Source organism: Salvelinus namaycush, chromosome 16 (assembly GCF_016432855.1).
Source record: "Salvelinus namaycush isolate Seneca chromosome 16, SaNama_1.0, whole genome shotgun sequence".
NCBI lineage: Eukaryota > Metazoa > Chordata > Actinopteri > Salmoniformes > Salmonidae > Salvelinus > Salvelinus namaycush.
The window spans coordinates 37,856,356-37,882,686 of record NC_052322.1 but is presented as its reverse complement, the minus strand read 5'-3'; the positions used below and the strand labels follow the sequence as shown (position 1 = coordinate 37,882,686).

Below are 26,331 nucleotides of genomic sequence, written 5' to 3'. Positions count from 1 at the left end.
TAGCATGATTTAACTATATTAATATTCATATACCACTACTACTTTCCTCCGAATTAGCTACATTCCAGTAAATGAGCGGTCTTTTGATGAGAAGCACCTTCCTTGTGGTACTTTTTAATTTTAGCGCGCACATCTCTCTTCTTCTTACAGTGCATGATGTGCTTGATTCTGTATCTGCATTCACTGTGCATAGGTGTGTGCTCATGGCATGAACATAATATTTAACATTTTACTGAAGTAAATTGCACATAGCTCTGTCATCATCGACAGTATAGTAATAGATTAATAATAACAAAGTATTGTCTGCCTGTCACTATTGCAGCCACATTTCCTGCAGCTCATATTATGGCTGTTATTGTTTGGAGATAATCCTTGCAGATTAATTTGTGAAAGAAATGCTGCCGGAAGGTTAACGTTAATTTTAGGTGGGAGTAAAAAACAGTGGCCACAAGTAAACAATGAAGGGTGGGCGGCAATAACAGAGACAAAATTGAAAAAAACTAGCATAAATGGTAATTCCATTGCACTCGTTATGTACAAATCCAATCAATTATTCAGGTAAAATGCTATTCAATATTTAGAAGTGTATATCAATTCGAGTGGGTATGAAATTAATAAGTACAGTTATAGCAAAAAGAAATACACAAAAATGCTGTTTTTCAGAAAGATTTCCTCTTTTATTCCAAAAAAAAAAAAAAGTATTTTCATCCCAAACAAGAAAATAAAATAAAACAAACTTATATTAACCAATCATTAAGAGGATAAGTATGACCATTTTTATATATTTTTTCTTCTTGTTTTCTATGATGATATTGGTTGTGTTCAATTAAACATGCAACTAAATAAGTCCAATGATGGTGTCTATGGTATTAGAAAGGAAGGGGGTGGAGTCTGATTATGCTGGATCTTTATTGGTAGGTGTGGAGAGGCAGAGATGGATGATAGGGAGAAGGAGGAGAGAAGACTGGATGGTTACATGATGACGTTTGGATTTTTCCCCGTTCAGCCACCTTCCTTCCAGGGGACGTTGTGTGTGTGCTTGATCCCCTTTATCAACTGCTGTCTGGAGAGGGTTCTCTATGCATTGAGTTCTTCTTCATGCTGTCGAGGTACTCTTGTTGTGAAACGGCCAAGACTGAGGCCAGAATCTCATCATCCTCCCAGTCTGTTAAGCCTACACCATAGAGAAAGGAAAAATAAACATTCTAGCATTCTAATGTAAGAGGACTTTGAGAAGAAAAAAAATCTGGTAGTTATTCTAAATCAAGAGGGGTATTGGAATTACTAGTTTATAAAATATTGTTAGTTGCTGTTTATATTCTGCACATTAGTGACAGTGGTTAACATAGATTTTGTTTGGGTTGAAAAAGCTTGTACACAAATACAAATGTGGCAGTACATGCACCCAATCACAACCCAGCCAATATGAGGGAGGACATTTCAGGTGAAGTGCATCCGTTTTACAACTCTGCTCCCGCACCACACCCTTGTTTCATGTTTCTACTATTCTACGTTCTTACAATTCTTCTTCTGATTTCCTGTTTGTTTTCCTTTCAGATACAGAGTTGCTAAGCGATAGAATATACCATCATGAGAGGTGATCAGTAAAAACAATACATGTCCTATGGTGACCCAAATACTTTAAAGCTACATGTATGTATAACTGATAGGTGCACACACAGTTTTTAAAAATGTACATTATGTACATTTTAAATTATTTTGTCGGTAATGTATTTTTCGTTATGTGTCGGAACCCAGTAAGATTTGCTTCGCTAATGGGGATCCTAATAAATCTAATAAAAAAGAAACATTATGATGATACACTTTAACCTATCCTATCATTTACATTTGAAAGTTATGTAAAAAAACAAAACAAAAATGTTCCACTAATCTCTAGCATACATATGTTGTTATTCAAGTGTCTTCAGTCCAGCAGCAGCTACAGCACCGTGCTTTAACAGAGGATGTGTAATAACACTGTCTAGAACACTGTAATTGATATGCCTTATGTTAAGGATTGCAGCTAGTGTTGAAAACTATCCCAAGCGAAATATTACATCTCAAACTGAACATACTACCCATTCTATGAATAACATATAAATAACATAACATACAACAGCAGTAATTGCCCTAAGGGGACAAATACAGTTGTTTGAACTGAATTGAATGCATTCATTTGAGTAAGTCTTTAAGTAAAGAAAGAGCAAGTGATTATCTTACCAAAGGCGGTGGGTGACATTTCTTTCATGATAGCACGGTACTCCAGGGCCGGGTACAGCGACTTCAGAGAGGAGGTGGGTCTATCAGGCCCAACACAAGCCTGGTTGCTGGGACCTAGAGTAGGGGGCAGAGAGACATTCCCATCATCAAATCAAGATTCTTTACAAAGATGAAACCCTACGATTCCAATGTTAATTTGATACACAACCCTCTCAGTTGATTCATGACACTTCTGATGGTTTGTCACAGTGACTAACCTGGGGCACAAGGTGAAGGGGGCTTGGACATGAGGGCTGCCCCAGCAGGGGAGGGAGGCTTGTTGCTTGTGTCTGAGTGAGAGGGGTCAGTGTTCTCCGGTGAGGGAGCTGAGCTGCGCTGCCGGGGCGAGCGGGCACTCCACTCCTCCAGACCACTAGAAGATGCTGCGGTGGCCGAGCTGCAGGTGGCACTAGCCTTACGGGGCTGGGAGGAGAGGGAGACATGGACCTCATTAAAACACATGCCAGCTGCTGCAACACTTCTATACTGGACACTAGATTCATATGAACCAAATGTGGTACTATTGTCTTTCTAAGAAGGATGTCACTGAATTGCTCTTTAATCTGCCATGTACTTCCACGTTTTCTCTCACCTGGCGCGCCTGCTTCTCTTGGTCCTGGAGCCACTGCAGGTAGGACTCCCTGGCCACCTGCTCCTCAATGGCCTCGTTGGTGGCCTCCCAGTCCGTGGCTCTCTTCTTGTCCTCCAGCATCTGCTGCTCGATCCATGACTCCTCAGAGGTCTTTATAGCGTTCTTCATAAGTGACTGGTCTACATACTGCTGGGAGGGAGGGAGAGGACAGAGATCACTAACTGGACATAAAACTGAAATAAATCGATAGTTACATATCGGGATATTATTTTTGATGATATATCATATCGACAATATCATTTTTGCACTAGTTGGCTGGGCCTGCATCAAAACTCAATTTTTAAAATAGGGATCCAGACTCATTTTCTCATGGCTCACTCTCTTGTGAGAGTGACTCACTCTCTTTTCTCACTCTCTCTCTCTTGTCCCATATGCAGCAGACATATGGTGAGCAATATGCACATATAGAATCATGAGAATAGTATTACATATCGCATTGGCACCTAAGTATCGTGATAATATCGTATCATGAGGTCCCCGGCAATTCCCAGGCCTAGGGGACAATGTGTAACGACCAAGTAACAATGTGTAACGACCAAGTAACAATGTGTAACGACCAAGTAACAATGTGTAACGACCAAGTAACAATGTGTAACGACCAAGTAACAATGTGTAACGACCAAGTAACAATGTGTAACGACCAAGTAACAATGTGTAACGACCAAGTAACAATGTGTAACGACCAAGACAAACTCTTCAGATCCTTCACACCTTATCAAGGAGATTTGACAAGTTTAGTCTGCTGGCTATCAAGAGAATGTCGCTATCTGTCTAGAAATTACTCCAGGTCTTTGATATCTTTGTCCATGCGCGCATTAGTAAGAGACAATCAGGACACTCAGAATTTAGCAAATGGAAAAACTGCCTCCAGCCTTTCTAGGAAAGCATGCCCGTTTCCTAATCTAAGGCTTAATGGAGATGGCTAGGTGTGTGACCCTCTATGTGGGAGCTCCACCCATGGTAGACAACATGTCCTTAGCGCCTGAACAATCCAACTGCACAGTCGGTTCCCCATAACGTCATGGTCCTCTGCCCTGCTCAATATGATGAATGAGACCAATGCACAAAGTTCACAGCTAGTTCCCAACTAACAACAACTCCTTAGGCCTACCGATAACATCTGATGTGCTTCTAAAGCACTTTGAGTACCCAAGATACCTCAACAGTGCCACCGTTATCTAGCTAGCGCTTCATGACAACCGCAATGTTATGAAGCTGTTTAATGACAACAAATGACACTATTAAGACAATATGTTTTCCCCCTTACAAATTAGAAAGTTTAAAAAAAAAAGTAGATAAGACTCTCCATCCACATTTATGTGTTTTAATCAAAACATTGTCACTTCTAACTGGCTCAAACATCTGCCAACATTCAACCAATAACAATACAAAACAGCAATCTTCAATAAATACAATATACATCAACAAACAGCTATTCTGTTGAGTGCTACAGTGGTTTTCCTAGCCAAGGAGCCCAGGCTAGTGTTTTCTAATTACTGTGGGGTCATTCACCATGATGCACTGCTTGTTGATCATGGTAGTGTTATCATTAGGCATCTCAACACAAACAGCACAGTGTACTGCTAATAGGCTCCTCCAGAGAGACGGGGACATGTGGAATGTTGCCCCTCTCTGAGCTCAGCCTCCCTTCCTTTGATGTGTATGTGTTCTGAAAGTGGGACACTCCAGGCCACACGCTCTCGTCTCGCAGGGATCTTAAGCTATGATGACCCAAAGACTGTCACCTCTCTCCCACTTTTCCACTCTGACTGAGTCTGCCTGGCTGCCTGACTGTGTCTGGATGGACCCATGGACGTCATCCATTTCGTCAGGGGAAAGTCACAAGATCTCCGAATGATTCAGTTATGAAAGATTTCAATTGCACTATTACACAACCAACGCTGCATCCAAAAATACTTTATAACTTTATGCGACTAATCAATTAAGTCAAATGTGATAACAACCACCTGTTAAGACAGGAAAAGGCAATGGAACCGATAACAACACTAACAGCAATGCTAGCCAGCTGCTAATTGGTTAATGTCAATAAATCATATAATCATGAACTCAACTTAAACTGCTCGTCACTGAAATGACAATGCAATGTGAGATGCGTCTGTGACTCAGAGGCAATGCAGGCTGCCAGCTGGAACATGTCAACGCACTAAAAAAGCAACGATTAGGCAACAGTGCTTTCAAACAATCATTTAGCGTGACAGAGGGGTCAACTGAGTCACACACAGGAAGAAGACAGTCACACCGTCGTAAACCGGGCCAACATCTCTAGCATCGTAAATCAAGGTGAATCAATTAGAATCAAGGGAACCTAATGAAATTCTCCAGAACACACATTTAACCTTTATTCTGACAGGGAGCCATTCTGAGACCAAGGTCACTTATAGATGAGCCTACATAACTCTACCAGTTGTCCTCAAATGGCCTGTTTTACACATCTAAATACTGTTTTTATTTTCTAGTAATGTAACAACCACAAGGATATATTGCCCACTTCCGTGTTAAATCCTAAAGACAAGATGTAGGTACCCACCCCTGGTTTTAAAGCAGGAAGCCCAAGGCCTACTCCAATTGTCGCTTTGTTGGGGTTCACCACAGAGTTGTAGTGAATGTTACGATGGTAGCTGACTCTGATTGGTTCGTCATTGTTTTGATGAATGCCATGGAACGTGTTGATTGGTTCTGGAAGAGGAGGAGAAAAAAAAAGAGTTAACAGAACTACGTGATCAATGTAGTACACTACTATGTCCACACTTATTCAGAAGAAATTCGATTTAAAACACTAATGCCCAAATTGTCTAGATTTTAATCAATAATAAAATGTCAGTCCTGTTTGAAAAACAGTCCAATAACTCACAGGAGTACCTATTAGTAATCTCTCTCAAGTAGGCCTACACGTCAAAGGCCATAAAACTCAAAAATTACAAACTGTGTACAGTAATAATAATATATGCTATTTAGCAGTCACTTTTATCCACAGCAACTTAGTCATGCTTACATAAATCTTTACGTATGGGTGATCCTGGGATTCGAACCCACTACCCTGGCGTCTCAAGCGCCATTGCTCTACTGACTGAGTTACAGAGGGCCTACCAGAGGACCATTAGCTCTGATAATAATGCACCTGGCATGGCCCACTACTGAAAAACACACCTGTGCCCTCCTGGTAAACTTCCACTGGTCGATTGTACATCTCTGCCATAGCCTGCATCTCAATATGGTTCCCGTGGCAGTTGTTTTTCCTCTTCCTGTTGATGTACGTGGTGAAGTCTTCTGTCACGTAGTTCGAAAAGTAGTCTGCATTTTTCGTCTGAAATTAGAGTACACATTTTCATTATGAAAAATCCCAACAGGTGAAATCTGCCTGTTAACCAAAGAAAGAAGAAAACTTACCAAGTAGTCCATGCAGTGTTTACGGACAACTTCATGCATATCTTGGTCTCCATATACTTGATCAGCTGCAAACAAGAGGGAATTAGGTGTTACAACAAAATGCAACATACATCTTTCTGACGAAGCCTAGATCAAATTAATACGTATGAAGTAGCATATGACTGACAAAGTATGACAAAGTACGATTAATGCAGTTGTATGTAATTTACAGTACCAGTCAAACGTTTGGACACACCTACTCATTCAAGGGTTTTTCTTTATTTTTACTATTTTCTACTTTGTAGAATAATAGTGAAGACATCAAAACTATGAAATAACACATTTGGAATCATGTAGTAATCAAAAAAAAGTGTTAAATCTAAATATATTTTAGATTTCAGATTCTTCAATGTAGCCACCCTTTGCCTTGATGACAGCTTTGCACACTCTTGGCATTCTCACAACCAGTTTCTCCTGGACTGATTTTCCAACAGTCTTGAAAGAGTTCCCACATATGCGGAGCAATTGTTGGCTGCTTTTCCTTCACTCTAAATGGTCCAACTCATCCCAAACCATCTCAATTGGGTTGAGGTTGGGTGATTGTGGAGGCCAGGTGATCTGATGCAGCACTCCATCACTCTCCTTCTTGGTCTTGCTTTTGGGTCATTGTCCTATTGAAAAACAAATGATAGTCCCACTAAGCGCAAACCAGATGGGATGTCGTATTGCTGTGGTAGCCATGCTGGTTAAGTGTGCCTAGAATTCTAAATCCTCACACCTCCTCCTCCATGCTTCATGGTAGGAACTACACATGCAGAGATAATCCGTTCACCTACTCTGCATCTCACAAAGACACAGCGGTTGGAACCAAAAATCTCAAATTTGAACTCATCAGACCAAAGGACAGATTTCCGCCTGTCTAATGTCCATTGCTCGTGTTTCTTGGCCCAAGCAAGTCTCTTCTTCTTATTGGTGTCTTTTCGTAGTGGTTCCTTTGCAGAAATTCGACCATTAAGGCCTGATTCACAGTCTCTCCTCTGAACAGTTGATGTTGAGATGTGTCTGTTACTTGAACTCTGTGAAGCATTTATTTGGGCTGCAATTTCTGAGGCTGGTAACTCTAATGAACTTATCCTCTGCAGCAGAGGAAACTTTGGGTCTTCCTTTCCTGTGGTGGTCTTCATGAGAGCCAGTTTCGTCATAGCGCTTGATGGTTTTTGCATCGGCACTTGAAGAAACTTTCAAAGTTCATTAAATTTTCCTAATTAACTGACCTTCCCGGCTTAAGGTAATGATGGACTGTCGATTCTCTTTGCTTATTTGATTTGTTCTTGCAATAATATGGACTTGGTCTTTTACCAAATAGGGCTATCTTCTGTATACCACCCCTACCCTGTCATAACACAACTGATTGGCTCAAATGCATTAAGGAAAGAAATTCTACAAGTTAACTTTTAACAAGGCACACTTGTTCATTGAAATGCATTCCAGGTGACCTCTTCATGAAGCTGGATGAGAGAATGCCAAGAGTGTGCAAAACTGTCATCAAGGCAAAGGGTGGCTACTTTGAAGAATCTCAAATCTCAAATATATTTTGATTTGTTTAACACTTTTTTGGTTACTACATGATTCCAAATGTGTTATTTCATAGTTTTGATGTCTTCACTATTATTCTAAAATGAAGAAAATAGTAAAAATAAAGAAAAACCTTTGAATAAGTAGGTGTGTGCAAACTTTTGACTGGTACTGTAATCAATATGGATCTATAGGACTATTTTATTAAAGCAGGTGCAAATGCTTTATCATCAGTATTGCACATTTGAATGCATAAGATGGTAGATTGACTATAAAGGGGTATTTTGGCGGGCTTTCTCTGTGGTTGCATCCCCAGCTATACGTGATCTATATAGAGATATGAGTTGAGTCACTTGTATGATCCACATATGTAAACAAAACTAAAAGGTTTCCTCTCCACAGACCCCCCTTTCCTCAACCAGCGCAAAATATGCAAATGAGCACCAGTTCCAGTCTTCATTCCGGCAAGTCACATGGTACTGTAAGCCGCAAAGATTCTGAGAATCTCTTAGTCAATTTCCTCTTTCTCAGCATTAACCTGCTTAACCAGTGCAGAAACAGAAATACATTTAGCAAAAATGGTTATGGAAATAGAATAACAGTAAAACCTATCTTACTTCCCACCACCAAACATATATGTTTTAACTAAATAAAGATATCTAATAATGCAAACTAAAAAGAGTAAACAGCCTCAATGTTTTAACCTGAAGGATGGTGACTAAAGTCTTTGAAAAATGTCAGTTCCAACAACTGTCCGTGCCATAATGTCATTATTGACAACGTAGTCTTGAATTTCACTACAAAAAAAACATAGTGTTTTGAAGCTTGTGTATGACTAGGACAAAATATTCTAGTTCCCTTGTGACTGAATGTTCTCATGGCAAGATGTGGCACTGGCAACACTCCAAGTGGCTACTGTTGGATGGAGGGCACATTTTCTGGCAGGTCCAGTTTGTCATTATGCATCAGCAACACGCCTGAATGAGCTGCTCATGGTGTTCCTGACCTTCAACATGTTCCTCACTGTCACTCTGGACAGAGTCACATTTAAACAAATAGGCCTACAATACACGAAGGACGACACTTCAAGGTTCAAATACAGATGTATGGATGTTTAAATATCATTCAGCAACCTGTGACCTACTGGTTTAAAGAAGTGGTGGAGAATTAGGCTAGAGGAGACGAGTCACATGTTTGACTGCTTTCAGTACCCAATTCCCCTGATGAGGTTGAGATGTAATGGTCTATGAACCAAGTGAACTCCAGTGAAGTATGACATGGACAGGTGTAGGACGGCTGTTTGAGATGGGGATAACCCCCAAACGCATTGGTGTAAATCTGACTCATCTGCCAAAAATCCCATTCTCATGAGATCTTTCCACTGCACGTTTCAGTTCTGAACAAAACAGATGCTAGGACCTCAGTTAGTTATGTGGTTGATTTGTCATGTAGCCTTCAGTCATTTTCTAAAATAACTAAAATCATCAATGAAGAAAGAGTACAAAGAGTGATTCCACGCCAGCAGGAGCAGAAAACATTTTTGGTATCTCAGATTATTATGGCAATTCTCACATAGAAACTTCATTAGGAGAGGAAGGATGTTTGAAATGCTTTTTACATTTGTATCACAAACCATTTTTTATTTTTTTTTAGAAAATCCATGATGAAAGTGGTCGTTTTAAGCCCTTTTTAGACCTGTACATGCCTCCTGTAAGACCCTCTGATCTGTGAACTGTACAGGACACAGACATCTTAGTGTCATTATATTCCTTATAGCAGTGGACACCAACCTTTTCTGAGTCAAGATCACTTTCGCAGTCAAAAAGCAAGCAGAGATCTACTGCTCAGATTTTTTTAAACATTACTTACATTTTTGTATTTATTACTATTAACCTAATAAAACAGTTCTATGTGAATGAGGTTTGTGCAGTAGGCCTACATTACATTATCACAGCATATTGGCTATATGCCTGGCCTGACAATATTGTTCTTCTCAGACTATATTCTCAGACCATATTTCAAAACTCAAGCTTTGATTACAAAATAGATCAGTTGGTGTAGCACTTGCGAGGCACAGCTGAGCATAAATTTAAATCATTATATTTTAATGGACTGATGGTGCCTGCATCTAATGGTCATGGTGCTTTCAAGACAACTGAAAAAAAACAAGGTCAAATCATGACGTCAGTGATCTTCAGGTCGGAGGTTTAGAAACATGTCAGAGTTTCCGACATTGAATTCCGAGTTGGACGACCATTCAAAACCCGGATCTCCCCCCCCCCCCCCGAGTTCCCAGTTGTCTTGAACACGACACTAGTCTCAGCGGAGGGCGGGCGAGAGCAGCAGAGGGTCCGCCTCTCACGGTCCCTGCTCTCTCCTTCCTATGGTGAGACTGACCAGAGAAAGGGGACAGCGTCTTCCACCTGATGGTGAACTCTAGTCGTACCGCAAGTGCCTCATGCACAAATTCATGTTGTTCCTATGACCAAATAAAGTGAAATATTCCTCGCTATTAAAATAGGACGAGCTGCTAATAATAATAACAACGCAGCACTATCGATACTCTTGGCTACTGATTCATTGCAGCGTGAGTGGAAGTAGTGAGAAGCATGTTTTATAATAGTGTTGAAAAAGAACAGTGTTGACAGTGCTGAACACATTTTAACATGAACTCACTCATAAAATACAGCAGCTCTTCGCTGTATTCTTTGAGAGTCTCTCTGTGGTCATGGTTTTAAAAGTTATTAAATCTTAGTTAGTTAGTATCAAACTTTGCTGTGGCCGGGGTTGTGGAAGCTCTGTTGGGACGGTGATATGAGCTATCCAATTGGCCAGTGCAGTAGGAGCACTTCATTTAGCCACAGATCTCCCGGTCCACTGGGTAATTGGAGTCTTTTCAGACAAATTAAATGGTTCAAAATAGGAACACTTTGCTTACCCGGTGCGCAGGGCTTCTGAATCAAGTGAACCTACCGCCAACAGTGCAACACAAATAAAATGTAAAAAAGAGCACAAGCCTTTATACACAGCCTTTATCGTTGGCTTTTCTACAGAAATGTTTGGTGATCAACTCGGAATGCCTTGAAGATTGACCGGTTGGTGACCCCTGCCTTATAGTGTGCTCCAACATACATTCTGAAATACACATTTTCACATAAATTTTTTCCAACATTACAACTATTAGTATGAATATCATAAAACAACCCTTTTTGATTGAACTTGTTTTTTTTTTTGTGGAAGAATATATTCTTCAAACTTCAGAGTGAGTTCTCTGGTACTTATAATGATGTGCGCCATTTTGACCATAGAATGCACACCGAGTATAGCAAACATTAAGAAGACCTTCCTAATATTGAGTTGCAAAGGTAAATTACCCTGACAGATGAAAATGCACATCATTTACTTACTTAGTCCAATTCAATTATCAACACAATTGGCTAATAAATAGCTTAATGCATGGCTGGCTACTACTGCCTGCATTTTTTCCAGACACAGATTTCGATGAAGGTAGGTGAATTCACTTGACCCATGTATTGTTTCACTTGATAGAGGAGAAAATCAGAATGGGTTTCCCCCCACAAAAGGGCTTTATTACAGAAAGAAGTACTCCTCAGTTGTAGATTGAACAACAATGACTAGCTACGGATTCATAAATTATGTTTGGAGATGAGTAAGTGAGTGAAAGAGATCCTCGCGTGTCTGTTTTGGGAATGAGAGCAGAGGAAGAGCGGCATGTTATAATCCAATCGTTGCAACAGGCTCAACCGATACCCCGCCCGTTTCTTTACAGACAGAAGAAATAGCCAACAGTCATTTAGCACACACAGTGCTTCACACTGTTTGAATGAAAGAGAGATGTGTGTTGGCAGCTGAAATTGTTTTTTTGTTCTTCTTCCGATCATGGACAAAAAAATAAATAAATAGACTTGTGTCATAATCATATTCGGAAAATTCATATAAGTTACGATACTTGTTTTGTCCGAGTACTCGGCACATAACCTACCATTTACCATTCACGGTGCTCATAAAACGGATTAGAACTTCGGAATTTGCAGAGCCCACTCCAGAAATGTGATGTACTTGTAGAGTATATTGTTCTAAACAAAACCTCTTAAAATGAACAATCTCAAAAAGGGTAGTCTGAGATATATCATTCATGTTGAATAAATTCATGTGTAAATGTGTATTTCAGAATCTAGACATACTCCATATGTTAGAGAACAGTATAAGAACTATAATGACACCAGGATGTATCATGTACGGATCACAGGGTCTTACAGGAGGCAGGAATAGGTCTGAAAAGGGGCCTAAAATGGCGACTTCCATCATGATAAAAACAGAAAAAAGTCATACAAATGTAAAATAAAAAAACATGTCAAACATCCTTCCTCCCAATGAAGTTTCTATGTGAGAATTGCCAAAACAATCTGAGATAATGTACCAAGAATATCACACCAAAGCAACCCAACAGTGTTCTATGAGTAGGGTTGGTGAATATGATGAACTGGGGTTTGATGCCTGTCAGAAAACATGACCAGGCAACTGGTCAATGAGGAGGAGACTGACGAGAAAAACGGAAGAGGAAGAAATTCTTTGTGCAAGATTACTGAGAAAAGAGCTGAATAGATGGTCTCTTCTTGTGAAATGTAGCCTAACACCACAGAGAACCAGAAACCACATGCATACTAGCTACAACCAAGCGATAATGCAATACTGGTAAGTAACCAATGAGTGCATTTCTAAGAAAGGGGCAGGGCTCTATGCAGATCTAGAGACAGGCAGATTAGTTCGGTCCCTACCCTGCTGGTCTGTCAACGGTTGATAAAGTTTATCTAAATGATGCATAAATTACTCTTAAGTCACCCGTCAATGGAGAACAAGCACGTGAATAAAGAAATCTGCTCTTCACTGGAATCATATCGGCGAGGCCTGACGTTGCTCCATTGTGTCTTCATGCAGCGAGTTGTGGAAAGATAGAAAAAACCCAGTCTGCAGTGTTTTGCCAACTCAAAACAGTATTAGAGTAGGCTGACATGCTACTAAAAGATCCTTAGAGACTGCTTCACTCATTCTACTCTGGCCAGGAAACAAAGTAATAAGGGCTGAGGGCAGACTCAACTCAAGAAGATGAGTTGAGAGCAGATATTGAATGCTATGAACGAATACCATTTCAGACACCAGTTGAGTGTACATACCCTAAAACATTCTTCTTCTAGTTTTTTTAAGGTAGCCCTGCCAGTCAGATGCAGGTGAATCATGGCTACCATTGTTGATGATTTGCTACTGAATACTGACCCACTAAATGATCCTGGAGATGAGCACCACTGTCACAGTCAAAGGCAGAGCAGTGTAACCTATTTGACAATGATACTGCCAGGTTCCAGTGACCTGTTGTATTTGACCGGACATCTCCAACTTGAACTTTACTCTTTAAACATAAACAGATCAATAGCCCCCTACCTATGCCAACTGCATTCAACATCTAATCACAGATAAGGCCTACCTGCCACCGTCTGATCTTTTGAGCTAAAATTACACTGCGGCCCAAATGCTCGCTTCAGTGTAATTCTTACCCAAATTAGACTTCCTCAATCAGGCTGCTATGCCTAAAACTGGATGAAAGATTGCTTAAAGCCTCAATTGTAAGGACTTATCCTGTCATTACACCCCTTTATCTCTAACTATGTATTCACCTTCATCTAACAGTTCAGAAGCATTTCAATATGGAAAAGTTCAAACTTACTAGCTCTGAATTACTAAACCCTGTGTGTGTGGGGGGGAGGGGACGTCCCACGTGTTGTGTGTGTGTGTGGGTGTGTGTTGTCTGTACTATTGCAACTCATAAGAGCAATGTGCAATTGGGCAAAAGGGCAAAGCGAGCAATGTGTGAACTTCAAAATGTCTAAATGAACAATTATTACTTAAGATTAGCATCACTTCTGAATCATAGTATGGCTTAAGGTCATGAATAGTGTATTGTGATCAGACTGACTGAGTACCATTTCAAAATTATGGTGGGAGGTGATCTCCAATCTTTCTCAATTTTTCAGACAGTCGTCTATGCTGGTTGGGATTATTGCAAAACTCTGCGTTTTCGGACCAGACAGACGAAAATGTGTAGACTCACTGTAACGGTAATTAAGCCAAAGGGCACCATCTCTAAGTTCACCAGTACAGTGTGCCTTCACGTACAAAATTGTGACAATAGTGTTTATTTTTCTCTCTCTTAAATTTTTTTTTTTTTTATCTTGGCAGTTGAAGTTTCACTTACACAGGTACTACTAGCTTCGCTCATGACCTCATTGTGTAAGGTCAAAGGCCACCAAATGTGCTGTCCTGACCGGTTACATGGGTAGTGTTTTGTGATCCTTATGAAATGTGTAGTCCCGAGGCCTAGAAGAAGCACAGGGTCAACACAATGATCGACGTCTTTGGAATGCACCGCAGAACATCTTAACTCCAGGTTAGCTTCAAACTGTGCTCTACGTTTTTGAATAGACAAATAAAATGAGATCCTTAGTGGAGCAGCTTCAATGTTATCAAAGCTCAGCCAGTAGCCTTCATGCCAGTAATTTTATTACTATGAAAATGTGAGAGCATAATATCCAGATGCTCTTGTCAGCCTTCAGGCTGTGTGTTCAGTGGCTTGGGGAGTCGCAGGTACAAATCCTGAGCCTCCTGGGACACTCACTCACTTAGCAAAGAAAATATATTAACTGGCTTCTACCTCAGATTGTAGGCCAAGTTGTTAATACATTTTGTAAAACAGAGAGACCAGTCATAAACTTAATTTAGGCTATATGGATTTGGAACTTTCTTTAACAAGTTTCGGCTCTTTTAAAGCCCCTCTGGGCTTATTAAACATCATGACAATACACACGACTCTCTTCTTTACTGGAGACCCCGTTACCATGTCAACATTGTCAGTAAGGAATTTCAACCACACCTTAGCGCACAATGAAATCAAAGGACTGGGGAGAGGACTGCACAGAAGTCAATAACTAAGGCCTAAATGATAGCAGCAATATACAGGCCCTGCAGGGTCCTAATGGAGGGGAACCCATCAATGTTGTCATGGGAAAAAGTGGGAAATGAGAAGAGGCTATGGGTCTATCAATCAAGCCTGGTTCTCTGGATGACATCATTGTTGTTGTGCAGCAAGTATCCATGTTTGGATTCATGGACAGACAGTGCTAAACAAAAATACATTCACAGTGCAAAACACAAACAAAGTACATGTTAACTCACACCTGCCTTTTCTCTGGATGCCAGAGAAATAATCTCAATCATTTTGTTTACTACCACAGACAGAGAAACATTGAACAGAACCTGTTGGACACACACAACCCAGAGTCACATGCAGCTGGAATGTGTTTTGCATAATTTAAGGCTTTCTCCGACCGGTTCACACACACCTGAGAAATGAGATGACGTACAGTCTCCACACACACAGGTTTAACTTGTTTCAGCCCAAGCATGTTAATGTGTAATTCACATTCCTACTTACAGACCGTATAGGATTGTGACTAGTGATAGTATCACTCATACCTGAGAATGCCGCAAGGTTGGCGAGAATACTGCTGGAATGTTAATTGGTATAAAACCATGGCAATAGAATCAGTAGGACATTCTGATCAAAGCGATTCTCCATGGTATGTGAACTGTCAGACATATCTGATTGATATTTGATTTTCTTGTACGATTGGCAACGAACAAAAACATACAAAAAAACATACAAACTTCTGTTTGTATCTTAGGCACACAAACAAAAAACAAAATGTTTTTTAATAATAAAGTTAGTGGAATTGGGCTGTGTGGAGAAGAGATAGTCCTGGGAATGATAAGTTCTAGGCAGGGACTGTTAGTTCTGGCTCAATGGCAGTGTGCGTTCCAGTCTGTTAATCAAGAAAGGGTAGGGATAAAAAGCACAAAGGGTCTAGACTAGAGCTCCCACTACAAACCAATTATCACAAAACAGGCCCGATATTGATGAGAGAAAGACAGTGACAATTCATTTCTTCAATAAGTCCTCTCAATATTAGGGTCATTGCACCAATTCAGTGCATTTTGAGAAGCGTTTACATGTTTCATTTTTTTTTACATTCTGTCATAAAGAGCTATTGAACTTAATAAAAAACACGTTCTAATTTCAGTAGGTTAAAAAGGAAAAATAATTATACAGTAATTGCCTATTAAGTGCCAAATAAAACTAACAGGGTTGACGATCTCATCTTAAATCAGTCATGAATCTCCTTGTGACAGGAGGAATGGAAGCTTGTTGCGTGCAACAGGGAGTTGCAATTGAATGCAAGCTTCAACCCCAAAAATGTATTAACATTTCTAACCTGTCCGTCTATGGGTAACAGGGTTGACCTGTTCTGCTCCACCACTCAGTTTTCCACCAGAAAACACAAAACAAATAAATGACCGGGTAAACTGCTTTTACACTATGATTTGACTATTAGATGTTCAATGTTGCTTTTGGGGAAAAAAACATTGAAAAAAAGGCATAGTTTCACCATATTAAAACAAGAGTTCAGTTCACAGAACAGGGTTGACTTCATAATGAGGGACGGACGTAAATGAATCACTAATCACAATTAATAAATAATGATCTTCAGAAATGACGGTCAAAGCAACAAAATAACTAGGACTTTACAATGCTGGTGAAAACTGCGTGGATTAAGTGGGTTAAAGTCTTCCTAGAAGTCACAGAGGGTGCACGGAGGGACACTTTAAAAAGTCTTTATTAATATTACAAATCTGATTGATTGAATTCTCCATGTTATCTAAAGTAAAATAGAACTTTGTTTAATATAAAAGGCTTTTAAAATTCAACCTTGGTGCACAATTTCTATTTAAAATATCACTATTTTCGTGGAATGACCCATTAACCATTTTAATCTCACTGATATCAATTAAATGTATCAACCAAAACAATACCAATGAAGTTCTATTATTCTGGCGCCTGTGTCAGGAAAATATTAACAGATAGCCTAGATGGTTGACCAGGTGATTAGCTGCCTGGGTCAGAGTGGCCCACTCCCACATGTCCACACAAAGTTTACACACAGCTCTAATGTCAAGTCGATTTCCGGTATGCATCTTTCTCTGCCAAAACAGAGCAAGGAAAGGGAACAAAGTGACTGAAAATGAAAAATGAATGAAAGGAGGAGTGAGGGTATTGATAATAGTGAAGGTGAGCAAGAGAAAGAAGAGCAAAGTCAAAAGATGAGACGGGAGGAATAAATGAGTGGGAATGAGAAAGTACAGTAATGATTGAAAAGGAATGCTAGGGCAGGGCTCTGTAACCACGGAGACCTTTACCTTATTCCTGCACTAGGTCTAGCCGATGACAATGTCATGATGCCACTCGCCGATACAGACTGTCACATCATTTAGCAAAATGTGGACATATCTACACACACATGATCTTGGGTTGCAAAAATGCTAAACTTAATTGACATGGTAACTAGCCAATAAGTAAAAAAGGTTGTGTTCTAGGACGGAAGACAAACAACAATTGTTCCTTGAACGTTAACCGGTTCTGAAAGCAAATATATTTAGATTTTAGTCATTTAGCTTATCCAGAGCGACTAACAATTAGTGCATTCATCTTAAGATAGCTAGGTGTGACAACCACATATCACAGTAAGTACATTTTTCCTCAATAAAGTAGCTATCAGTGGAAGTCATTGCTTGTAGGAAAATATACTTTAAAATAAATGATTTTGTATTGTTGTACAATTCCATTTCAATGCAGAAAGTAGGCTAAACCAAATTCCAATTCCAAATTTTCCTAATTGAAAAACACTGGAGAGAATAGGAATTTGAATTTCAGTGTTCTTCCTGAATTGAATAGAATTCAAATTGGATTGCACCCTAACCCTCCTACAATCAGTGATAGTAGGAAAATACTTTTTTTTTTTTGAAGTGTGTGTGTGTGTGGGGGGGGGGGGGGGGGCCTGGGTATTTAGGATACTCTTAAATAAATATGTAAATATATTGCCTAATATATACTGAACAAAAATATAAACGCAACATGTAAAGTGTTGGTCCCATGTTCCATGAGCTGAAATAAAATATCCAAGATCTTTTCCATACGCACAAAAAGCTTATTTCTCTCAAATTTTGTGCACAAATTTGTTTAAATCCCTGTAAGTGGGCATTTCTCCTTTGCCAAGATAATCCATCCACCTGACAGGTGTGGCATATCAAGAAGCTGATTAAACAGCATGATCATTACTCAGGTGCACCTTGTGCTGGGGACAATAAAATGCCACTAATTTGATTTGATTTATTAAAATGTGCAGTATTGCCATGGCATTTTATCATTGTCAATTTGATACCGTGACGAGATCTTGAGGTCCATTGTCGTGTCATTTATCTCCCGCCATCACCTCATGTTTCAGCATGATAATGCACAGCCCCATTGCACAAGGATTTGTACACAATTCCTAGAAGCTGAAAATGTCCCAGTTCTTCCATGGCCTGTATACCCACTCAGCATGTTTGGGATGCTCTGGATTGAGGTGTACGACAGTGTGTTCCAGTTCCCGCCAATATCCAGCCGCTTCGCACCGCCATTGAAGAGGAGTGGGACAACATTCTACAGGCCACAATCAACAGCCTGACCAACTCTATGGAGAGGACATGTGTCGTGCTGCATGAGGAAAATGGTGGTCACACCAGATACTGAATGGTTTTCTGATCCACGCCCCTACATTTTTTGAAGGTATCTGTGACCTACAGATGCATATCTGTATTCCCAGTCATGTGAAATCCATAGATTAGGCCCTAATGAATATATTTAAAATTGACTGATTTCCTTATGTGAACTATAACTCAGTAAAATCTTTGAAATTGTTGCATGTTGCATTTATATATTTTTTTTCAGTGTAGCTTAGCTTAGTCAAGCCATAATACATCACAGTTCAGAAGTCAGTAATCAATGATGCTAAGGCTTTAAACATCTATCTAAATTATACTCAGTGGACAGGGGGAGATATACCGGTTTACAAAAAGTGGGTTGTGGGTTAGATAGTCCAATGCTTTTTCTCAGGAACTCTAAATGTGATCTGGCCACATCTGAAACCAAAGCAGAAAGTACAGCATTGAGAAATCCCCACCACAACACATCAGGTGTGGACAGGGGTGAATTACCGTCAAATACTACTCACATTCACACCACTGATGTAGAAAAACCCACCAGCATGTCGTCTCAGTATTATTGTTACACGTTGATGGCGAAATTCATTTCTATGAAATGAAACTAGTTTATGGCAAAACTTTACACAGAAGCGAAGGTAGACCTTCTTGACTTCACCTGAGAACCCTAGTTTTAAGTGACGTGACTAAAAGAGCTGTATTATGTTTAAGAAGAGAGTGCTTTAGGTATTGTGATTGCATATTGCTCGGGAGAGGAAGAATGCAACATTACAATAACCCTCATTCAAAGATGGAATACCCATCAGTTGAGTGATATGTAAACAGTTGTAAAGCACACACAGTTGATGCATAAGAATACAGGTTGTTTTACTGTTTAAATCTTCTCTTTAGCTAGGCCTGTTTCCAGATCAAAGAAAAATATTAACCAGAAAAACAAAGGCAAACACCTGAAGGCTTAAAACTGAAATAACAAACCTCCATCAGATTCCCAAATAATTTAGTGTAATGTTTTCCCATGGAGTGAGAAGAAACTAGGCCAGTCTTTTTGAGCACCTGGCTGAAGGGAAAGCGCTAGCCTCATTTCAGGACTGCTCTTATATAACCCCATTCTTGTTCAACTATCCCAATTGTTTGGGAATGGATTGATTTTACACCTGAAGTACTGGGAGTGTGAAGAGAAATGTAACTGGTGTGAATTCATAGATGTAGGTCATTGTATATAGACTTATTTTTCTACTGTATTATTGACTGTATGTTTGTTTTACTCCATGTGTAACTCTGTGTTGTTGTATGTGTCGAACTGCTTTGCTTTATCTTGGCCAGGTCGCAGTTGTAAATGAGAACTTGTTCTCAACTTGCCTACCTGGTTAAATAAAGGTGAAATAAATAATAATAATAATAATATGAATGTGGTTTCCATCAGTGCCTAAGGGTAATAACAAAGCTAGGAGACCCAGATAAGAGGAGCCCTTCTCAGTCCGTTCTGACACCTGCAGGTGGCCGGGTCATGGCTATGCTCAATCCACAGAACACATTCAGGGAAACAATGCATTTTTTCACAACAATGCATAAAAAAATGCAACAAAAAAATGACAAAAATGAAACCCTTACAAAGTAGGCCTAAACAACGTTTTTTGGGTCAAGAAAAAGTATACAGAAGTAATAATAAAAAAAAAAAACATCAACTAGAAGCATTAGAATTGGCCCTGTGCTTTTTGACAGGGTTCATACAGTCACAGCGTCAGAGAATCCTCTATGAATAACCATGGTAAAGTAGCGCCATCTAGTGTCATAAACGGAAATTGGTTAGCATTGCTCTTTACCAAATTATACCTTGATTTAGTTCATGTCTGGTAGACAAAATGTAGGCTAACGATACCAATGTCAAAAACGTGTACATAACATTCAAGCTCCTCCATGGAGTCCATTACTGACATTCTTTCAAAATTCTTTCCACATTTCATTGGAGCATTTCACATCACTGCTTTCTTTACCAGAAAGTAGGTTGGTAATCTTTGACATCGTGTAGGTCGATTCATTGATCTCTTGATATATAAAGCCCTTTTACAAAAACTCCCACTGTACCTTACATCATTAATAATCTTAAGACGTATGAATTACCACATCCAGTCTCAGGGATGGCTAACTCTGGAAATTCCTTCGGTCTCTACTGAGTTAGGTAAATCAGCTTTTCGGGGTTTTTTGCACTGTATTTGAGGAACAATGTTCAAAATTCTCTTAAATTTGCTTCTACATCTGCATTGCTTACTGTTTGGAGTTTTAGGCTGGGTTTCTGTATAGCACTTTGTGCCATCTGCTAATGTAAAAGGGCTTATAAATACATTTGATTTGACGTTTCAGTGCCTCTAGGGCAATTTAGACTTGTGATTGAGGACCTTATTACTGATTAATGTTCTTGTTTATTTATGACCGTGTTTAGTTTCCGTTTGCATTTCGTATTTGATGCAGTTTAGTAATTTTTGTAATTCAGGGCTCTTCTGTAAAAGAGACCTTGGTCTCAGTATGACTCCCTGGTCAAATAAAAGTTGAACAAATGATCAGCACATCTTTGCTGCAGGTTTTATGTTGGATTGATCGAGTTCAAAGACAAGGCCTGGGTCCATTGGAGGGCAAATGAGAAGGCTGTCCACTTACCGACAGCTCTGAAGAGACATGCTCCATCCTCTTTCATTTTTTTAATGACGAAGCCTTTCTTTTCCCCAAGCGCTTTCTCAAACCAGTGCTCCTGCTGAGAGAAATAGAAAATCTGTAATTCAATGCAATGGGTTATACAGGCAAGTCTATCCGACTACCATAGGAGGCAACCTTACATTAACGTCTCAAGTGAGCTTGTTGAAGTATTTATGGAATAACATTCCAAGAGTGCAGATTAGGCTAAAATAGAGTTTTAGCTACACATTTGTTTACAAAGTCTCCAATGACATTAAAGCAGACCTGTGTGCCAGCAAGGTGTGAGGTTGACGCCCTCTAGATGGGTAACAACCGAAACTTTCTCAAATCATTGAATAATTTCGTCCAACTAGGGTTGAGCGATATCCAGTGGTGTAAAGTACTTAAGTAAAAATACTTTAAAGTACTACTTAAGTAGTTTTTGGGGGGTATCTGTACTTTACTATTTATATTTTTGGCAACTTTTATTTTACCAAATTCCTAAACAAAATAATGTACTTTTTACTCCATACATTTTCCCTGACACCCAAAAGTAGTCTTTACATTTTGACAGGAAAATGATCCAATTCACACACTTATCAAGAGAACATCCCTGCTCATCCCTACTGCCTCTGATCTGGTGGACTCACTAAACAGAGAACATCCCTGCTCATCCCTACTGCCTCTGATCTGGCGAACTCACTAAACACAAATGCTTGTTTGTTTGGAAATTATGTCTGAGTGTTGGAGTGCGCCCCTGGCTATCCGTCAATAAAAAAATACCTAGAAAATTGTACCTTCTGGTTTGCTTAATATAAGGAATTTGAAAGTATTTATACTTTTACTTTCGATACTTAAGTACATTTTAGCAATTCCATTTACTTTTGATACTTAAGTATATTTAAAACCAAATACTTTTTGACTTTTACTCAAGTAGTGGTTTACTGGGTGACTTTCACTTTTACTTGAATAATTTTCTATTAAGGTATCTTTACTTTTACTCAAGTATTACAATTGAGTACTTTTTCCACCACTGGCAATATCCAGATTTTCACACGTCATACTGTTTCTTTACCATACCGAGGTATACGATATTACCGGAAGTGCACACAACGGGAGCTATTTAATAAAAAACCTGCACAAAACAATTTAGGTAATAGGGATCTTGATCCAGGAGGGGATTGAATGTCTCTGCTGTAACCATGAAGCTTGATCACAACATCTAGCCACTTCGCTAGCAAGTTAGCAAACCAAATGTGTCGCTGGAACCCTGAGCTGGATATAATTTATTTGACATCTTAGATTTCTTATAGTTATACTTAACTTATAGTTATAAACAGTGGCGTAGCACGCATCCCAACTGCCCCCGCAAGGCGGGGATGCCCCCGACCTCCCCAAAAAACAGTATTGAAAATCCTATGGTCGGTAATTCAAAATCCCCCGGTATACGGTCTAAATGGTATATCTGCCAAGACTACGTCCAACTGAATTAAAGAAAATCCTTGTTTACCACACCATTACATTAACATGTTTGTTTCCAACTTATTGAGGCTAATTCATTAATGACAAGTTGTAGTATTAAGTTTGTCCTTTTCTTATCGAGAGGGAAAATACAAATATCCTCAAATGTCAAAGCCAACCATATGAGTAGTAGGCCTATTAAGTACAGCCGTGGCTTAGTCTATTCACCTTATTCAAATCGATGTGCAACCTATTGCAATTATTTCATCCTTTTTAAGCAGAGGCCTAGGCTACATGGTTTAAAAAGACATTGTTTATAAACAATTGTGTAAAACAAACTTTGCCTATATCTTGGGTTATGATGGAGTAAGACAGCTGTACTAAGTTCATGAGTATGTTCATGGCATTTTGATTCTTGAAGAATCAAATAGAACTAGGCATATCATTAATGGACATGACCATTGAATAGGAGAAGTAGGCTTATTATTGCTGATTGAACAATTAAATGGGCCTTCTTTCTGCGATGCTAGAACAACTTAAAATTCCTGGTTTATTAAATAGCATCCCTCATTTGTCACTGAACAGCCTAGATATGTTCATAATGATGGAAATTCAGTCAGAATAAGAAGCTATGATGAATTTCAGGAATACACTCATTCGAGATCTTTGAGCAACTGTACAATCTGTAAATTTCATTTTAGCTTAGCCCTCTTTTTTTAATGGATGAATATTACTTGTTTGCCTACACTAGCTTTTAATGCTACCACATCATATCATATTTAGCCAAAGAGATATTGCTATCATGTAGCCTAATGCCATTTATTGACTAGCAGTAGAGCAAACAAACTGCTATTTGCATGTGAAAATAGAATGGGATGCATTTGCTCCATTGTTTGTGACGCTGATAGTATTCACATCCTGCAGAGACTGTCTTTAATGATAAGGCTTAATCGAAAGGTGCTGCATTATGACACTTGGTATGTAATAAAAGCAAATGACTGGCATACAAAAAAAACTAGCTAGCTCATTATTTCTCCAAACTTTGAATACTTTCACATTCCATTTTAGATGATGCCTGAATTAATGTGGTTGACAGAACAGACCTGGATGGAGAAAGCAAATAACTAGTGACATTCAAAACATATACCTTTTACCCGCTACTCCCAAACTGGTCATTTCTAGAACGCCCATTTAAAACCAATGGGCTACTGGTATTGGTTTATTTAGCAAAAAAAGTGTCTGTGTGAAATAAACAGTAATAATTGTTAATATGAATGTTCATTTAAATGGCTAGTTGCGGGACGAAGGTAGTGGTCACCCTGGAGGCCATGAGCTGAACTAATGAACTACATTTTACACAGCATTACCTGCTCCACTGTCGCTGGGTCCTCAGACTGCAGTCTCGATGCGTTCTCGTATTCATCTTCACTGTTGTAACCCGCACCTTCCTCCGAATCAGCACTAGGACCTCCACCGCCACCTCCAGCTACGCCGGGTGTTCCACCACCGGCCACCCCAGAGCAGGTTGCTTGTCGTCGCCTTTTACTCAGACCAGGCCCCGAACAACAACTTCCAATTCCCCCACCACAACCAACGCTGCCTGACAGTTCTCCGCGTGTCCCAGCAACGCATGGTATTCCTCCAGTCCCATTACCATCCCCAGGTCCAACAGGAGACCCTGAAACCACGGGAGGGGGAGAGGCCTGCTGCGGCCGAGAGCTAGCTTCGTTCCGTCTATCCTCCCTTGTCGAAGGTGGAGCGGCTTGATATGACCATGGTGGCGGCGAGGCCCTCGGTCTTGCACCTGTACGACCTCCGTGTGGATGTTGATGTGTGTCAGAGCCACTCCTTCTGTCAGTCTCGTCCGGATGGTCCGAAACACCGACACTCGAGTTCGGCTTCTTCTTCGGAAGAATCGTCATGGTTGTCTGTTAGGGAGGGGGTCAACGGGGTGACGATTCCTTCTTTCCAGAATGTAGCTAGTAGGCCTACTTTGCCGTTAAGGCCGTCAGTTTCTGTGCAATATTCGACCTTAAACACTTAGGTTACAAAATATATCGATATCATCTGTTATTGGCTTTGTTTTCTGGGGATAGCTAGCTAGTTGAACAATAACAAACCGTCTCCCTCTTCCCGTCCTCCAAGCTCTCCATTCCCCACAAAACATCAACAGAGATCTGACGACACAGGAACGTCACTTCCCTTGCAATAGCTTTTTTCCAGGGTCTGTGCTACTCGGGATCCTTGGGACGTCCATTGAAGTTGACGTTTAAAAATGGTTAAGGTACGGTTAGAAAAGGTTTATAGTTGAGGGTAGGGTAGGATAGGGGTTAGGAGGTTAGGGTTGGACGTTTTCCTTCGTCAATGGTCTTTCTGGGTCGTCACTAGTTACCACAGCCCCAAAGTCCAAAACCCTGCCCATTTCTACAATTAATTTTCTTAAAATTGGATTTTAAACCTAACCTTGACCTTAACTTTAACCAAACACCCTAACCTTAAGTTAAGACTGAAAAGCTCATTTTAGTTTTTATGAATGTTTACCATATAGCCACTTTGGGTGTGGTAACTAATGGAAACGCTCTTTGTGGCATTTTAATGATAATGGAGAACACATGCAAATAATGTATACATTATAATGGAAAATATAAATATTACCAGAATTTTTTTTCTTTATTAATCCAGGTGTCATTGATTAAGTGTTTGTTTTTTCCTGCAAGAGACCACAGTAAATGTTTGCTGGACATATAATTACATTTTAGTAATTAAGCAGACACTCTTATCCAGAGCAACTAGGGTTATGGGCCTTGCTCAAGGGCACATTGACAGGTTGTTCGCCTAGTTGTCTTGGGGATTCAAACCGGCAACCTTTTGGTTCCTGGCCCAACACTCTTAACCGCTAGGCTACCTGCCGTCCTATAATAATCATGTGTTACTATTTTTGGACTCATATTATGAATAAAATAATTAGATAAAATGTGTGTTTGATTTTAGTATCTGTATGCACATATTCCTAATGCAAATTCCAGCAATTTAGCCTAATTAAATGTACCTACCCTCAAAAGAAGAGGCATTTTGGAAAATCCATATGATAACAATTGGCATGTGTCAGGATTAGTTTTATTTATTTATTTCGTTCATAAAGCCTTTACTTGATTTGTGTGATTGGGCATAGGGGCCCCATGGGATGGCAATTGCTTCAGCATTCACCTCTGAAATAGTAGGTCTAATAAAACAAATCAAATACTCACTTTTTGCCAAGATGTTTACATATGCTCCAAGCCCCACTGCACAAACCTTACTGTATGTAGTATTGTTGATGTTGTGAATGTGCATAGTCTATATTTACTCTATTGGGCCTACAATACATGGTTGAGGTGGGTCATCACATCTCTGATCAACTGTATAGTATACTAAACAACAATATAAACGCAACATGCAACAATTTCAAAGATACAGTTACGGTTCATATAAGGAAATCAGTCAAATTAAATAAATAAATGAGGCCCTTATCTATGGATTTCACATGACTGGGTAAGGGAGAAGCCATGTTTGGGCCTTGCAATGGAGGTTCCTCAGAGGAGGAAGGGGAGGACCATCCTCCTCAGTGAATTTCAGAAATAAAAGAAATTAAACATTAAAAAAGTTACACGTTTTTGATA

General features: G+C 39.6%; 1 protein-coding gene across 3 annotated transcripts; it reads right to left on the bottom strand.

Moving 5' to 3' along the window:
* Nucleotides 1-655: 655 nt before the first annotated feature.
* On the bottom strand, nt 656-24,844 carry otud5a (OTU deubiquitinase 5a). 3 transcript variants are annotated; one of them, XM_039011205.1, is made up of 9 exons: nt 24,040-24,844; nt 21,197-21,290; nt 6,320-6,384; nt 6,080-6,236; nt 5,460-5,608; nt 2,852-3,037; nt 2,478-2,682; nt 2,221-2,334; nt 656-1,174 (listed from the first exon to the last, which is right to left on the bottom strand). In XM_039011205.1, exons 1-9 carry the CDS (start codon nt 24,592-24,594, stop codon nt 1,053-1,055), a joined length of 1,647 nt encoding a protein of 548 aa, XP_038867133.1. In that variant the 5' UTR covers nt 24,595-24,844; the 3' UTR covers nt 656-1,052. The 3 variants fall into 3 exon arrangements, with proteins under 3 accessions (XP_038867133.1, XP_038867134.1, XP_038867132.1); XM_039011206.1 differs by having other exon boundaries at nt 661-1,174; nt 2,852-3,040; nt 21,197-21,287; XM_039011204.1 differs by having other exon boundaries at nt 662-1,174; nt 2,852-3,040.
* Nucleotides 24,845-26,331: the final 1,487 nt, after the last annotated feature.

What these genes read in the sequence shown, in the direction of transcription:
- otud5a (XM_039011204.1), bottom strand. Translation starts at nt 24,594, where the DNA reads ATGACGATTCTTCCGAAGAAGAAGCCGAACTCGAGTGTCGGTGTTTCG. An exon ending in AACACTGCATGGACTACTTG is followed by an intron (nt 6,237 to 6,319) that starts GTAAGTTTTCTT and finishes CTCTAATTTCAG; the next exon opens with ACGAAAAATGCAGACTACTT. An exon ending in AATGTCACCCACCGCCTTTG is followed by an intron (nt 1,175 to 2,220) that starts GTAAGATAATCA and finishes TCTATGGTGTAG; the next exon opens with GCTTAACAGACTGGGAGGAT.